Source organism: Canis lupus, chromosome 19 (genome assembly GCF_048164855.1).
Source record: "Canis lupus baileyi chromosome 19, mCanLup2.hap1, whole genome shotgun sequence".
In the NCBI taxonomy this organism is placed as follows: domain Eukaryota; kingdom Metazoa; phylum Chordata; class Mammalia; order Carnivora; family Canidae; genus Canis; species Canis lupus.
In genome coordinates this window covers 12,061,987-12,079,281 of record NC_132856.1, presented here as the reverse complement: position 1 = coordinate 12,079,281, position 17,295 = coordinate 12,061,987, and the positions used below count along the sequence as shown (strand labels likewise).

At 35.5% G+C, this 17,295-nt stretch overlaps 1 protein-coding gene across 7 annotated transcripts in view; it reads left to right on the top strand.

Moving 5' to 3' along the window:
- The window catches only part of GRM7 (glutamate metabotropic receptor 7), an 849,841-nt gene that overhangs the window by 566,914 nt on the left and 265,632 nt on the right, over positions 1-17,295 (top strand). For all 7 annotated transcript variants that reach the window (XR_012012515.1, XR_012012517.1, XM_072788071.1 and 4 more), the window contains exon 6: positions 10,772-10,972. Coding sequence is in view for 5 of the 7 variants with exons in the window: in XM_072788071.1 (XP_072644172.1) it covers positions 10,772-10,972 (201 nt within the window). In the remaining 2 variants the exon portion in view is untranslated. The remainder of the gene's footprint in view (positions 1-10,771; positions 10,973-17,295) is intronic.

Genomic DNA, 17,295 nt, shown 5'->3' with positions numbered 1-17,295 from the left:
TTGGTATAGCAAGTTGCCCAGTGTGAGTTTCAGAAGCAGTGTTCTTAACTTTGCTGAATAGGCTCACATTATGTACAACAGGCTGCTCTTGGCAGTGAGGAAAGTCCTTGATTGAATCTCTTGGAACACCACTTACACATTTGGGTGAAGGGACTGAAACACCCCTCCCTTTTAATCCTGTGCCCCAGTGCATCATATGAAAACTCTCCCCCACCCGGCACTGCCCTGTCCCCTGCGCACATTTATTCACTGCATGTATCCTTATTTGCACTTACCTGGAAACTGGAAATGAAATTGCAGAAGAAAACTCAGTTTTAATTGTCAATTAAATAGCCCTCCAGGAAGCATCCTACTCGGAAAATGATTAGAAATGAGCATTTGTGGCTAGACATTGTGTATTTCCCTTGCTGGAGCTCTTTATGAATCTATAAGAAAGTACTCTGTGTGTATCCACTGCAGGACATTAAGATGTTAATGGTTCATTTGTAATCAAATTTTGGTCATCTAAGGAATCAGTTGCTAAGTTGTGTGCCATTTCTTCTTCGTTTTCTTTGTTCCTTTGCCAGCATGTTGGCCATTTCTCTGAATGCTAACTTTTTCCACTCAAGGAGGTATCAGGGAAGGATAGGATGATGTTGTCAAAATCAGCCATTTCTTCCTTGCAGGAAACTTCTATAGCGAAATATTCAGTGGGAATAAGAGGATGTAAAGTCACGGGTAGCAGAAACTTTGAGATTATTTGTGATTCTAAAGTTAAAAATGAAAAGAAATAAAGAAAAATTCTGATTCCTTACTTGACATGTGCATGTATGGAAGGAACCAGGTAACTAATCATCCATAATATTTAGTAAAGTCACAGAGGGGCAGGAAGTGGATGGTAAATGGGAAAGATAATAGTACCTACCACAGAAAGTGTGTGGGAGTTAAAAACTAAACAATGGAAATGCTCAGACTAGAGCCCGATGTATAGGAAGTGTACGTGATGCCTGTAGGACTATGAACCCCCATTCCTATCAGGAGTTGCTTCTCCCATTCTGTTGTCATTCAGCCTCACCTACAAATGGAAGCAGAACCACGATGAAGGCGTTTTGATTCAAATTAAACCTTCTGACTTTCCTTCTACTAATCTGTCTTGTAGGCTACGGGTTTTCACTTCTGAGCTTCTGTAAACGTGATCACTCAAAAAGATGGCAACAAAGTAAATCTCAAACCAGAATCTTATTTTGCCATTAGCATTCGTCATATAAGGAGAAATGTATAACCATAAGGGGGAAAATATCCAGTAAGTCAAGTTCTTTATTTAATTTTAAATTATGGAAGCGATGGCAGACTTGTTTTAATAAGGCTTGCTGGGGACTGTAGCATTTTTCAGAATGCTGTAACATTTTCTATCATTCCAGGAGACCCACCCTGGTGCCTCTGCATCCTCTTTACCCAGAATCCAGCAGCTTTGTTATAAACAAAATCTGCCCTGACTCTATTTTGAGTTCCTGTGATAAGCTCTTTTCCTGTTGATTAGGGTATTTGTCATTTGTAATAAATCCAAGCATTAGTATTATAGTTAATTATGTAGCATATTACTCAGGACTTCAGCCTCAAGAAATACTTAAGTTTGAGGCTCTGTATTCAATAAAATAAATTTGTGTAATGCATGGTTTAAAAGCATGGTCAGCACAAGCATGTATTACTTTGAGAGGTCTTTTCAAAGCAAATAACTTCAATCAATATTTGAAATCAAAATAAAGATGACAATTTTTCGCTCTTTTAGAAACATATGGTAAACATTAGACCAGTTGTTCAAAGCTGCTGAAATTTTCTCGTAAATTTTCAGACTACATTTATAAACATTTTCTGTATCCTATCTTCTCTCCACCCCCCCCCCAATCTTGTGTATTTCTTTTGGTTTCCCCATTGAAATTGGATTGTTTATATTACATAATTTCAAATATATAATTTCTTGCATTTTCAGTTGCTTTTTCCTTCTCCTAATTTGTTTATGCATATTAACTAAGACATACATTCTGAGAGAGAAGTATGCTTAAATGGGTAATTTAAGCAGGTCTTTCAAAGAAATGACTTCACCAGCAGAATGAGCACTAGAAATTTTAATAGTGGAAGAGTTTATGGATTATTTTTGTGTAGAGCAGCTGAGGATTCATTCAATGGAAGGTTAAAAGATGTGCATTTTGAAGATAAATACTGGACTCTTAGGGGAAAATACCAATATCAGTAGACTTTATTATTTTCATTTAAGCATTTTTAATATAGTTGACACACAATGTTACATTAGTCTCAGTTGCACAACATAGTGATTCCACAAGTTTGTATGTTATGTGTGTTCATCATAGCTACTGTGTCACTATACATCACTATTAGGATATCATTGACTGTATTCCCCTATGTTCTATCTTTTATTCCCATGACTGATTCAGTCCATAACTGGAAGCCTGTAACTCCCACTCCCCTTCACCCATTTTGTCCAACCCCCTCCTCACCTCTTCTCTAGCAACCACTAGTTTGTTTTCTATGTTTATAAGTTTGATTCTGCTTTTTGTTCATTTCTTATTTTAGAATGTACATATGAGTGAAATCATATGCCATTTTTTCTCAGTCTGATTTATTTCATTTGCCATAATGTTCTCTAGGCTCTTCCATGTTGTCACAAACAGCACAATCTCATCCTTTTTTGTCTCCTCATTCATCCTATGGCTCTATAATATTCCTCTGTGTGTGTGTGTGTGTGTATGTGTATGTGTATGTACACACTATGCATCCCTATCCATTTATCTGTTGAAGGAGACTTCAATTACTTATATAATTTGGCTATTATAAATAATGCCACAGTAAACATAGGGGTGCATATATCTTTTCAAATTACTGTTTTCAGTATTGGGGGAGCAGTATATACCCAGTAGTGGAATTATTGGATCATATGGTATTTCTATTGTTAATTTTTTGAGGAATTTCCATACTGTTTTTCACAGTGGCTCTACCCGTTACCATTCCTACCAATAGTGCACATCCTCACCAACACTTATTTCTTGTCTTTTTGATTTTAGCCATTCTGACAGGTGTAAGTTGCTATCTCATTGTGGTTTTGATTTGCACTTCCTGCTAATTAGAGATGTTAAAGATCTTTTCATGTGTCAGCCATCTGTGAGTCATTTTTAGAAAAATGTCTATACGGGTTCTCTACCCATATTTTTTAAATCAAATTGTTTTGTTGGTGTTGTTGTATACATCCCTTACATATTTTGCATATTAGCCTGATATACATATTTGGATATATCACTGATAAGTCCCATATATCACTTACAAATATCTTCTCTCATTCAATAGGTTGCATCTCTTTGTTGATGATTTCCTTTGCTTTGCAAATGCTTGTCACTTTCATATAGTCCCAGTAGTTTATTTTTGCTCTTCTTTCCCTTGCCTTAGGAGACCTATCTAGGAAAATGTTGTTATGGCTGATGTCAGAAAAATTACTGCCTGTGTTTTCTTCTAGAATATTTATGATTTTAGGTCTCACATTTAGGTGTCTAATGCATTTCAAATTCCTTTTGTATATGGTGTAAGAAAGTGCTTCAATTTCATTCTTTTGCATGTAGCTGTCCGGCATTCCCAGCACAGTGTATTGAAGAGATTGTCTTTTCCTCATTGTATATTCTTGTCTCTTGTCACAGGTTATTGACTGTATAAGCAAGCATTTATTTCTGGGCTTTCTGTTGTGTTGTATTGATCTTGTGTGCCTCTTTTTGTGCTAGTACCATACTGTTCTGATTGATACAGCTTTGTAGTATATCTTGAAATCTAGGATTTTGATACCTCCAGCTTTGTTGTTCTTTCTCAAGATTGCTTTGGCTATTAGAGGTCTTTTGGGGTTGCATACAAATTTAGTATTACTACTTCTAGTTTTTTGAAAAGTTCTGTTGGTATTTTGATAGGGATTGCATTAAATCTGTAGATTGCTAAGGGCATTGTAACAATATCCATCCAATTCATCAGCATGGAATATCTTTCCAATGGTTTATGTCATCTTGAATTTCTTTCATCAGTGGTTTCAGAGTATAGGTCTTTTACCTTTTTGGCTAAGTTTATTACCAAGTGTTTCATTCTTTTTGGTGCAATTGTAAATGGCATTATCAAGCTCTCTTTTTGCTACTTCATTATTAGTGAATAGAAGTGCTACCAATTTCTCAGTGTTAATTCAGTATCCTGCACTTTTACTTAATTCATTTGTTACCTCTAGTAGTTTTTGGATGGAGTCTTTAGGATTTTCTCTATAGAATATCATGTCATCTGCAAATAACAACAGGTTAGCATCTCTTTACCTATATGTATACTTTTTATTTCGTTTTCTTCTCTAATTACTATGGCTAGGACTTCTAGTACCATATTGAATAAAATGATGAAAGGTGATATCTTTGCTTTGTTTCTGATAGTAGAGGAAAATCTGTCAGTTTTTCACCATTGAGTATGATCTTAGCTGTGTTTTTTTTGTTGTTGTTGTTTTTGGTGGGTTTTTCACATATGGCCTTTATTACACTGAGGTATGTTCCATCTAAGCCCACTTTGTGGAGAGTTTTTAATATAAACAGATATTGAATTTTGTCAAATGCTTTTTCTGTATATAATGAGATGATCATGTGATTTTTATCCTTCATTTTTTTGGTGAGGTGTGTCACATTGATTGGTTTGTGAATATTGAAAACATTTTTACATCTCCAAAATTAATACTACTTGAGTATGGTGAAAAATCCTTTTAATATTGTTGAATATAGTTTGCTAATATTTTGTCAAGGATATTTTTACCTATGTTCATCAAAGACATTGGCCTGTAGTTTATTTTATTTTTTAAAAATATTTTATTTATTTATTCACGAGAGACCCAGAGAGAGAGAGGGGCAGGGACACAGATAGAGGGAGAAGCAGGCTCCATGCAGGGAACCCGACGTGAGACTCGATTCTGGGTCTCCAGGATCAGGCCCTGGGCCAAAGGTGAGGCTAAACCACCGAGCCACCTGGGCTGCCCTAGTTTCATTTATTATTTTGTTGCTGTTGTCTCCTTGTCTTGTTTTGTTATCAGAATAATGCTGGCCTCCTGGGATGTATTTGGAATCTTTTCTTCCTCTTCAGTTTTTTTGGAAGAGTTTGAGAAAAGTAATTAACTTTAATATTGACTATTCTTTAAATCTTTGGTAGAATTCACTGGACTTTATTTTTTGATAGTTTTAAAACTAGCAATTTAATTTCATTACTGGTAATTAATCTGCTCAGATTTTCTATTTCATTCTGATTCCATTTTGGAAGATTCCACTGCTAGGAAATTGTCCATTTCCAGAAAAATCACAAGACTTTAAAAGATAAGCTTCTTTGCATGCTGGAGAAATAAAAGATAGTACTTCAGAGTTTTCCTCATTTAGCTAAACCAGAGGCCCTTTTCTGGGAACATGTTGAGAAGGATAAACTCCATCCGAGAAAAGAGTATGACAACATCTCAGCTCATCAGAAAGATCAGAGGGATGAGCTGTTAACTAACAATTAACTGAAAATGTTCTTATTTTCAGGACACCTAGGTGGCTTAGTTGATGTTTGACTCTTGGTTTCGGCTCAGGTCTTGATTTCATAGGTTGTGGGATCAAGACTCAAGTTGGGCTCTGTGTTTGGCAGGGAGTCTGCTTAAAGATCTCCCCCACCCTCCTCACTGGAAAATGTGCACTCAAGCTTGCTTTCTCTCTCTCTAAAATAAATAAATCTTTAAAAAGCTGCATTTCATGGTGGTTTTGGGGGAGGATGATTAATGCTAGGATATTATAAAGTGCTATATGAATAATAAATGTAGCATTCATATGAACATGAAAAATATTGAGTATTAAGCTTCAGTTAAGTAGACAAACTACTTAATATGTCACATGGAGAAAACATAGGGTGACTTCAGGCTTGACTAACTCAAAACTGATTTATATTTTCATATATCTACCACATTTTTATGCTGTTATTTGTTTGCTGTGTAATTTCCTTAGGACCACAAAATGACCAGAGTAAATACAGGGTATGTATTCGGGCTTGCTTTTGATGAAATTGAGTACATCTCTTTCTAAGAGCAAATAAACTTTCTCAAGACTTCCCGATCAAATTCCTCTTATATCTCACTGGCTAGAATTATGCACCATGCCTGTTCTAAATCAGTCCTTGCAGAGGAAATTCTGCTTGGCTTAGGTAAATCAGAACCAATTCAAAAAGGCTCAGAGAATGTCTAGAATACATGGCTCTCTTTTTCTCTCCCTTTTTTTCTCCCTCTCCTTCTCTTTATCCCTGTCTCTCTCCTTCCCTCCATTCCCCCTCCTCCCACACACACATGTTACTGGTGTCAATATCTGAAGAGAACAGATTTCACTTAAAGAAGGAGAGGAGATAGTTGGCAAATACTTGTGTCTGTGACATTAGAGAAAATAAATTTTTTAATGAACTTTACATTTCTGATACTCTTGATTTATGGTTATATTTTTCAAGTCCTGGTAGCCTGAAAGAAAAATTTATCTCTTAAATCTTCTTAGAGCCTTGAATAAGCTAATGCGCCTGGTGTCTCTCCAAGAAAGACATAAAGCCTACAGTGTTCCACAAATAATATTATTTAAAATACTGCTATTATTTTTCAAGATATTCTTTCTGGGACAAATGTCTCTATGAATGCAATATTGAAATGATCTCCTGAATTATTAGTCTGAAACAGTTCCATAGTACACATTTTATAGTGGTCATAAGGCTTTCATGACTGCCTTTTTTAAGTACTATAAAAAATAACAAATTTGTGAAGTAGCAGGTTATAAAGTTAATATGAGAAAATGAATTGCATTGTAAAATAAGTATTGTAAAATATTAATGTAAGAACCTAGTTGGTGGGTTCACTGTAAAGTTCTTTCAACTTTGCACTATGTTTAAAATTTTTCATGATAAAAAGTTGAAAAGTAATAAAACCACAACAAATCAAAGAATAGCTTTTACATATACAACCAAAAACCAATGAGAAATACACAGCACAGAAAACTGTATTTAGAATAGCAAAAATAAGTGAAATATCTAGGTTAACTTTTCAAGAAACACTCAAAACTTTTGAGAAATAGTTAAACACTCAAGGAAGCAAAGTAGACTTGACCAAGAGGAAAAAGAAAGAGACTCACCTTCAAAAGATTTCTGTTCTAGTTTATTTATAAATACAGCATAAACACAATACATATACCATCAAAGGTTTTTTTTTCTCAAGTTATGTAAGTGATTAATAAGCTCATTTCAGTAAATAAAAACTACTGGGAAATTTGGGGTAATTATGTGTAGAAATATCTAACTCTACCAGTTATTCAAATATTATCCTTTATAATTGGTGCATGAATAAACAAACCAAGCAATGAAATAGATTTTTAAAATCTAGAGATAGAACTAATTACATATGGAAATTTAGTGTAGAATGAAGGCACCATCTCAAATCTATGACAGAAGATAAGCTGTTGTATGTTGAATGATATAACAAGTGAATGGCTATACTGAAAAAGATAAAATTTTGACTTATTCCTCACCCCATACACCAGAATACATTCAAAATAGGTCAAATCTCTCTTTTTTTTTTTAAGGGAGAGAGAGAAAGAGCATGCATTTAAGCAGAAGTCGGGGAGAAAGGGCAAAGGGAGAGAGAAAATCTTAAGCAGGCTTCACACTCAGCAGAGAGCCCAACATGGGGCTCAATTTCACAACCCTGAGATTATGGCTTGAGCCAAAATCAAGAGTCAAATGCTTAACCAATTGATCCAACAAGGCACCCCTCAAATATCTAACTTTTAAGAGCAAAGTTATATAAGTACTAGAAGAAGACATGGGTGGAATCTTCTTTACTCTGAGAGCGGGAATTCATAATCTAAATGTTTAAAAAAAGCATACAATAATATGTTTAGAAAAAAAATTTACATCTACAAAATTTCATTTGGAAAATAAGTATGTAAAGAAAGTAAATGAAAAATGACCAACTGGGAATAAGATTTGAAACTTAATCTCAAGGAGTTCAAATCTCTAATTAATAAAAAACTTTTAAAAATAGACAAGAAGAATGCCTGGATGGCTCAATGGTTGAGGGTCTGTCTTTGGCTCAGGTCCCACATTGGGCTCCCCGCAGGGCACCTGCTTTTCCCTCTGCCTCTCTCTCTCTCTCTCTGTGTCTCTCATGAATAAATAAATAAATAATCTTAAAAAAAAGGAAATGACCAACTTATTATAAAAGTTGGCTGGATAATAAACAGTTTACGGAAAAAAAAATACAATGGCTCTTAATCATATGCACAGATATTCAACCTCCCCTATAGTAAGAAAAATGCAAATGAAAATACACTATAGAGGTATTTCTCGTATATCTAGCTGATTGACAAAATCAACTTTCATAATACACTTTGGTTGAGGTCCTTAGGGAATGAACACTCTTACCCTTTGTTGGTAGGAGAGCAAATTAGTGCAGTCTCACTCTAGCAGAGAATGTGTTAATATTTAGAAAAAAATACATATATCATTTAACAAAATCCCTCTTCTCTGATTCTACCACCAAAATAGGCAAAAAATTGAAAAACAATTTTCAAAAGTCTATTCATATACTTCTTAGACTGTTAGGCAAGATATTCTAAGAATGTTATCAGTATTATGGAACATAAGGCAAATGAATCATTACAATAGTATCAGTAAGAACCAGGTATTTCCTCATAAAAGAAAGGAGATAGGAGTGAAAGTGTGCCAACTTTAATAAAAAAATTATAGTCCTGAATTTCAATTGGAAGTAGCAATATGAATTTTTAATGAATTTTGTCTTACTCAAAGAAGAGAAATCCTGTACACACACTGAAAAGACCTAGATCCAATAATAGACAGTAAGCGTATATAAAACAGAAGTATCTACCCTGTGAGATACTAATGTGTTCTCCGAAAAGGAAAAATACAAATTGAAGCAAATTTGGAAAATTGTGAAATTTTTTCTTATAGATTATAATTTTTTTTCATAACATTAAATGCTTTGGAAAAGTCTCTCAGTAAAGAAATCTAAAAATATTTAAGCAGTGTCTATAAGGAACCTTGTATTTTGCAGGGGAAAGGTTTGGGGTTGTATAATTCCTCTTTTTTTTTTTTTTCACTGTAGAAATGTACCATAGAAAACAATTTGAGAAATACAGCTATGAAAGTGAAATGCAATTTGTGGATAATTATTCCTCCTAAAGGATCAAGAGGTCTAAAGAGAGTTCTTGGTGTTATGTACTTAATGAATGCATAACTTAATACGAATATTGTTTAGAATCTACTAAATACTAAATGCTGTGTTTGCTGTTGGGGATATAAAGGGGAAGAAATAAAAGAAAAAATTCTGGTAAACTGGTAGAGCATTAAAATATAGTGCTACTATTTTATAATACTTGAATTTTTTCATGAAAATCCTTAAATGGGACTGAGGGACTGGAGTGAAGGCAACCATTGCTTTAACCATGAAGAAAGAATGAGCTTGTGATGAGTGACAGCAAGGAGGCAGGATGTTTCTGGCAAAGTCAAGAGCATGAGTAAATATAACTTAACATTAGAGTTAATGGTGTATTCAGGAAAACACACACACACACACACACACACACACCATATCTGTCTGGAACAACAACAAAATATAGGGAATGCTTTGTGTAGGGCCAATGTAGTAAGAATGTGAGCTTTGGACTTGGACAAACCTGAGCTACCATCATCAGTCTATTTGTAAATGGTCTTGGGAAGTAATTTAATCTCTATTAAGGCTGACCTTTCCTATGTGTATAGTGAGGATAAATAATATTCAACTCACAAAGTAAGAATGAAATAAAAATAATATATGCAAAGTTTCTAACACAATGAAGGGCACTTAATGTCAGTTTTTATTATTAGGCAGATGTGGGCAAAGTGATACATACTCTCATTTGTCAAGGGAAAGAATTTGATTTTTATTTTATAGGCAAAGGAGAACCATGGAAGAATTCTGAGCATGAGGGTGAGGTGATAAGCTCTGTTACTTGGAAATATGAATATGGAAGAAAGAATAGATGAAGTGGGGCATCTAGCATCGCATCCCGATGGAAGATGAGAAGGGCATAAATGGGGCATTGATAGTGTGGCTGCAACTGTTCAGTGTTTACAGAGCTAGAATTGATAGAACTTGGCTCCTCATTAGATAAATGTGAGGGTGGAGAATAAGAAAGGAAGGAAGGAAAAGATGACAAAATTTCTAGCCTGAAAACCTAAGTTGCCAATAATACCAGCCATTGAGCCAGACAAAAGATGGAGTAGGTATATAGAAGTGTATTGAAATCAGGTGTAGAATTCAGTTTGTTTTCTATCATTTTCCTTTTGGTCTATCACCTCTTTAGAGTGAGTAAGCTCTGAAAATTTGAATATTACAGTCCAGCCTCTAATCCCAGCAACCCCTTTATTCCATGGAACCACTATATTTGAACAGTATGTTTATTGGCTTTACACAAGCCATCATTGTGATCTTTTGGAGTGTCATTCTGAAGTTTGTCTAATACATGAGACAGGTTAGTCCTACCAAGTCAAACACGAAACACTATTAAAACAACTTAATATGGTAGCCAAATGTAGATATGTAGTTTGCACTCTTGTATTCCCCCAGAACATTGTTTGCTTTAAGCATAGTTGAAAGTTAATGCAAATTTAGATGTTTACTCAACACCAGTCTTTGTGTGTGTGTGTTTCTTGTTTTAATGTGCAGGACAGGAGAGAATTGGAAAAGATTCCAACTATGAACAGGAAGGTAAAGTTCAGTTTGTGATTGACGCAGTCTATGCGATGGCTCATGCCCTCCATCACATGAACAAAGATCTTTGTGCTGACTACCGAGGCGTCTGTCCAGAGATGGAACAAGCTGGGGGCAAGAAGTTGTTGAAGTATATCCGCAATGTTAATTTCAATGGTGAGTATCCAAATATACATGATTTTTCGAATTCTAAGTGTTGATATTCTGGGTGTCTTAAGTAGTTAAATTATTGATTGCAAAGACCTGGTCGTTTTTATGATTTCAAATGGTGGAATCAACATATGAATGATGAGTAAATGAATGAATGAGTAAATGAATATTGGAAAGTTATGGTTTGTCTTCCTTTTCCCAAAATAGAGAGATACTTGCAGAAAGCCAGATTCTTCCTCAGTATATATTAGGAGTGAGAGGGGAAAGAGGAAAGAGAAGGGACAGTTTCTCCAGGTGTCTAAGTCAATTGAAGTAATGAATATAAGTTGCTACAACAACCACATCCTAGATTATGCAAATTTCTATTAGAAATTAATTGTTTACCTAAAAATGTAGTTAAAGATGGGTGGGGAAAATGGGCAAATAGAGTAAAAGGCATGAAGGAGAAATACTACTTCTCTGATAATACCTTTCATACAGTGTTGACTCTTACAAACTTTTGAACATTTCACGTATCAAAAGCTAAAGAAATATTTAAAATAAACTTGAATGTGGGTTGAATTAGTCAGTTTTCCAGAGAGACAGAACCAATCGGATATATATGGATATACAGAAGATATTAATTTATAGGAATTGGCTCACACCTTTATGGAGAGAGAGAAGTCCCTCTGTCTTCAGTCTACAACCTGGAGAACTAGGGAAGTTGGTATTGTAACTCAGTCTGAGTGTAAAGACCTAAGAATTGGAAGGCTTCTGCTACAAGTCCTGATCTGAGTCCAAAAGCCAGACAACTGAGAGCACTAGTATCTGAGGGCCAGAGAAGGCACCCCTCTGTCAAGTAGAGACAATGAATTGGCCCTTCCCCTGCATTTTCACTCTAGTCATGCCCTCAAGAGACTGAATGATTGCCCCCCTCACCTTGAGGGCCACCTGCTTTATTCAGTTTACCAATTTGAATACTAGTCTTTTTCAGATACAGCCTCACAGACACACCCAGAAGTAGTATTTTACAGGCTATCTGGGCATCCCCAGTCAAGACAACACGGAAAATTCACCATCACATAGGTATAACACAAAATTCAATATAGACAGTAATAAATAAACTTCACTGTGTTACAAATAAGCAATGTAACCACCCTGAGGGGTTTGAGGAACAAAAAATGAGCTCAGGTAGGTTTGAAAGATGGTTTTTGACTAAATGCCATATAAGACTAAAGATAAAAATAACTATACGCAATTATTGTACAATAGCTAGTAAACTTGTGGGTTCACAATTAGGAAACTAATATATGTGAGAGGACTCAGAGAATAATGAAGTATATTATGGATAATTAGAGCCAGGTTTTTACTGCCAGAGAAAGAAGTTACTGGTAAGAATAAGAGAAAACTAGAAGAAATCTTGTGTTATGTTTGGGTAGGAGGTACCTGCATGAACTCATAGCTGCTTTTTTAAAAATATATATTTATTTAGAGAAAGAGAAAGTGCTTGAATAAGGGGAAATGGGCAATGGGGGACTGGCAGAGGGAGAGAATTCTCAAGCAGATTTTCCACTGAGCTCAGAGCCTGATACAGGGCTCTATCCCAGGACCCTGAGATCATGACCTGAACTAAAATCAAGTTGGATATTCAACTGACTGAGCCACCCAGGTGCATCAGAACTCATAGCTTTTAATATGCATGCAGATAGGTAGATACAGGAATAGATATGTGTATGTTATATATGTGTACATACCTATGTTGCCTAGTACTCTCCGCTGAAAGGGCTAGGAGCATTGACACCCTGATAGAAAAGATGACACCTAGTATCCACATCTTATTTATATATATACATTTTCCAGTAAAAAAAAAAAACAAAAAAACCTCTTTAGAGTAACTTGATTTAAGGACCAGGGCAGCAAAAGTACAAGATGAGTTTGAAGCATCATGGTGTGCCAGAAAGTAAGAAAGTGCTCAAAAACTGATGGGATCATGTTGAAAGAGCACTGGAACCAACTTGAGGGAGACCACACTTGCCAATTTGAGGGCAATAATGGATTAAACTTACAGAATGAAGCAAACATCAGTGAGTCTATACTGATATAAATAAGTGATTGAATTGAATACATAAATGCAGAATAAGAAATATAATGTCATGACAGGCAGCGATACAATGTTACCATTAATATGGACCTCCAAAAAAAAATTATGGACCTCCGTATTAATTGTTCCAAGCAGGAATCATCAATGGATACTAAAATTATTAAGATAAATTACGATAAGAAACAAGATATCTGCATGCTCTCAAAGTATCTTCCATCAAGAAACATTAATTACAAAGGGGAAAAGAATAACTCAAAAGTGGAGAAACTTGGAAGACAGCACCTTAACCAAGTAATCAAAGTTAACATCACAAAAAAAAAAAAAAATCCCACAAAGTTAATATCACCAATAATGAAATTTAGTGACATCACTTACCTTTCATACCCTACGGAGGTTACAGCATCATTTCTAAGGTCTTATTGCCAAAAATACATAGCCTCAGTCTATTCACCAGGGAGCATCAGACAAATCCAAATTGAAGGATGTTTTCCAGAATAAATGGCTGGTACTCTTTAAAACTGTCCAAGTCATGACAAAGTCAGAAGGAGGAATTATTCCAGACTGGAGGAAATTAAGGAATATTACTATTAATGTAATGTGGGAACACTGATAGATCCTATACCAAAGGACACTAATGAGACAATGAAGAATTTTTAATATCATTTTATTTTATTATTTTAATCATGATAGGTATACTTTTTAATTCCCATCACTTATTTAACCCATTCCCCTTGTCCCCTTGTTTCTGGTAGCCATCACTTGGTTTGTGTCTCTTTTTTCTTCCTCTGCTCATTTATTTTGTTTCTTACATTCCACATGAGTGAAATCGTGTCAGAGAAAATTGAAAATAGCAAGATTTCATTCTTTTTTATGGCTGAAAAGTATTCCATTGTATATACATACCACATCTTTTTTAACCATTCATTTATCAATGAGCACTTGGGCTGTTTCCATAATTTGGCTATTGTAAATAATGCTGCTATAAGCATCGGGGTGCATTATCTCTTTAAATTAGTATTTTTGTATTTTGGAATAAATACCCAATATTGCTGGATCATAGACTATTTCTATTTTTAATTTTTTTTGCTGGACCTTCATAGTGTTTTCCACAGTGCCTGCACCAATTTGCATTCCTATCAACAGTGCAAGAGTGTTCCCTTTTTTCCACACCCTCACCAATACATGTTATTTCTTGAGGTTTTTGGTTTTTGCTTTGTTTTGTTGTTGTTTTTAAGGCCATTCTGATGGGTGTGAGAAGTTTTGATTTGCATTTCTCTGATGATGAGTGATGTTGAGCATCTTTTCCTGTGTCTTTTAGTCACCTGTATGTCTTATTTGGAGGAATGTCTAGAGTTCATGTCTTCTGCTCATTTTTTAATTGGAATATTTTTGGGGTCTTGAGTTTTAGTGGTTCTTTATATATTTTGGGTTCTAATCCTTTATCAAATGTGATATTTGCAACTATCTTCTCCCATTCCATAGGTTACCTTTCAGTTTTGTCGATTGTGAGAATTTTTTAAATTGCATATATTTCAAATAGTATTTAATCAATGTTAATTTCCTGAATTAGATCATTACATTTTGATTTGAAAAATCATCTTCTCTTCTTGTAAATAATAATCCATTTAAACCCACATTACTGCATCAGTCATTTAGGAGTTACCTCATAGCTAGATGGGGGGAAATCATAGCCAATTTTGAAACTAATAGTTTCTTAGTTAATATGGAGACAAAAATGACTACATATAAAACCAGAAAAACAGTTTAACTACAAATAATCTTTTTTAATACTTTCTTCTGATTCTACAGAATCTCCTAGAATCCATAATTAAATTCCCCAGAACTAAATGCATATAAATTTTATGATTTATCAAGCAGTACTGTTTATCATATGTGTTATGGTCAGTTTGGGCTTTGCATTCTGGTCTGTGGATATGCATAGCCATTCTTACCCTAGTAACAAAAAAAAAAAATGATTTTGAAAATGTCTTTGGTGACTTTGCCCTGACTCTTCTTCCAGATAATGTCTGTGGACTCATTTGGCCAAGATGATCTTTCCCACTGATGAGCCAGAGTTGCTGAGCTTATGACTGGATGCAGGGTTCATTTTTATCAAATGATTTTTTTTTATCAAATGATTACTATGTGTCAGAACCTCTGCTAAGTATTTCACTTGCGTTGGCTTCCTTAATATTCAAAACTCCAAATTGTTTAGGTTCTCTTATTTTCCCTAATTTTTTTAAAGATTTTTATTTATTTATTCATAGAGACAGAGAGAGAGAGAGGCAGAGACACAGGCAGAGGGAGCAGCAGGCTCCATGCAGGGAGCTTGACGTGGGACTCGATCCAGGGTCTCCAGGATCATGCCCCGGGCTGCAGGTGGCGCTAAACCGCTGCGCCACCGGGGCTGCCCTAATTTTTTTTTTATAGATAAGGAAGTGATTCATAGGGAAATCAAGAACCATGATGTTTTAAGGCATATAGGTAGTGATGATGCTACATACTTGGTACCTGGGGTACCTAACTCCATAACTTGCTCCCTAGACTACTGTTTAAGTATCTGAGAAGAAGGGTTTAGTGCATCATTCCTGCTGACATCTTAGAATGGAGACTTTTTTTGCATGTTTTAGGGAGGATTTTTATTTTTCTTTGTCTCAATAAGTTTAATTGTCCTCTTATATTATTTTAGTTCAAAGTTTTTTGAACCTCTGGGAGTTTTGTTCCAGACCAGTAGAGTACAATTTAATAACTCTGAAATTCACATTTACCGAAGCATCATTTAGGAAATAAGAAAATGCCCTAAAAGTATTGTTATAGGTTCATCAGGTACTTAACCTCCTTTTATGCACCAAGAGAAAAGGTGGCTAATTTTGTCTTCATCACTTACAGCCATTTTTTCCTACATCCCAATGAGTGCAATGACCTGAGCCTAAATTTGGTTTAGTTATCTCTGTGTTGGCCCATCCAACTAGATGTCACTACTTGCTGATGTATATTTAACAAATTTGTAATTTCACATATCTAATCTTAGAGAATTGCTACATAGTGAAGTAGTTAAGTGTATCTGTATCAAGATTGGTTAGTTTTCAGAGAACAAATTGGAGTGGGGTATGTTTTGTAAGGAAGACACATCTCATGTGTTATTCTTGAAAAATGAAGTTAGCTTTCCTGTGTTGAGAGGTGAGATCTAGGTTCCCTCCCCCTTAATTGTATGTAAGCCTGTGATTAATGCCAAAGTGACATTACGTGACTTATAAGGCATGAAAGTAATAGGGCCTCTGCCTGGTACTCTGGGGACATTAGTATTATGGAAACAGCTACCATGTTGGGAGGAAGCCAAGAACTGAAACAGGCCATGTGAGGGTATTCCAGCCATAGCCCCAGCTGAGATCCCAGCTGACAGCCAGCATCAATTATCAGGCATGTGAGCTTCAGGCTGCCCCCACTGACGTGAATGGACCAGAGAGGTGATGTCCCTGCCGAGCCCAGCTCAAATTTCAAAATACAGGTCGTCATTATTTTGAGCACTAATTTTGAGGGTGGTTTGTTGAGCAGCAATAGATGATTAAACACAAATCAATGCTGTGTTTCTGGACTCTGTTTATGGAGTGGTAAAATGAGAGAAAAATACTTCTAAATACCTTGATGCAAAGGACTCTTTTGTCATCTGGGCAGTCTAGATCCCAAATCCTTCTCTGCCCTGGAAAAAAGGAATTTCATTCAGATACTCTAATTCAGTAGAGTATATTGAAGACAAATGCCTTCTGGCATCTGGCTTCCTCTCAGTACCCCAGCTTGGTAGGTGGCTTTATTTCCTTCACGATGATACACTAGTGTTCTGGCCCCGAGACCTGTGGAAATTTCTGCAGGGGATCACTTCTCTCTCTCTCTCTTTTTTTTTTTTTAAGATTTATTTATTTATTTATTTATTTATTTATTTATTTATTTATTTATTTATGAGAGATACAGAGAGAGAGAGAGGCAGAGACACAGGCAGAGGGAGAAAGATTTATTTATTTATTTATTTATTTATTTATTTATTTATTTATTTATGAGAGATACAGAGAGAGAGAGAGGCAGAGACACAGGCAGAGGGAGAAACTGGCTCCATGCAGGGAGCCCGATGTGGAACTCGATCTCAGGTCTCTAGGATCAGGCCCTGGGCTGAAGGCAGCGCTAAACTGCTGAGCCACCCCTGCTGCACTAACTTCTCTTTTGATAACTTTTTTTCTCTTCTCTGGACTTCTTT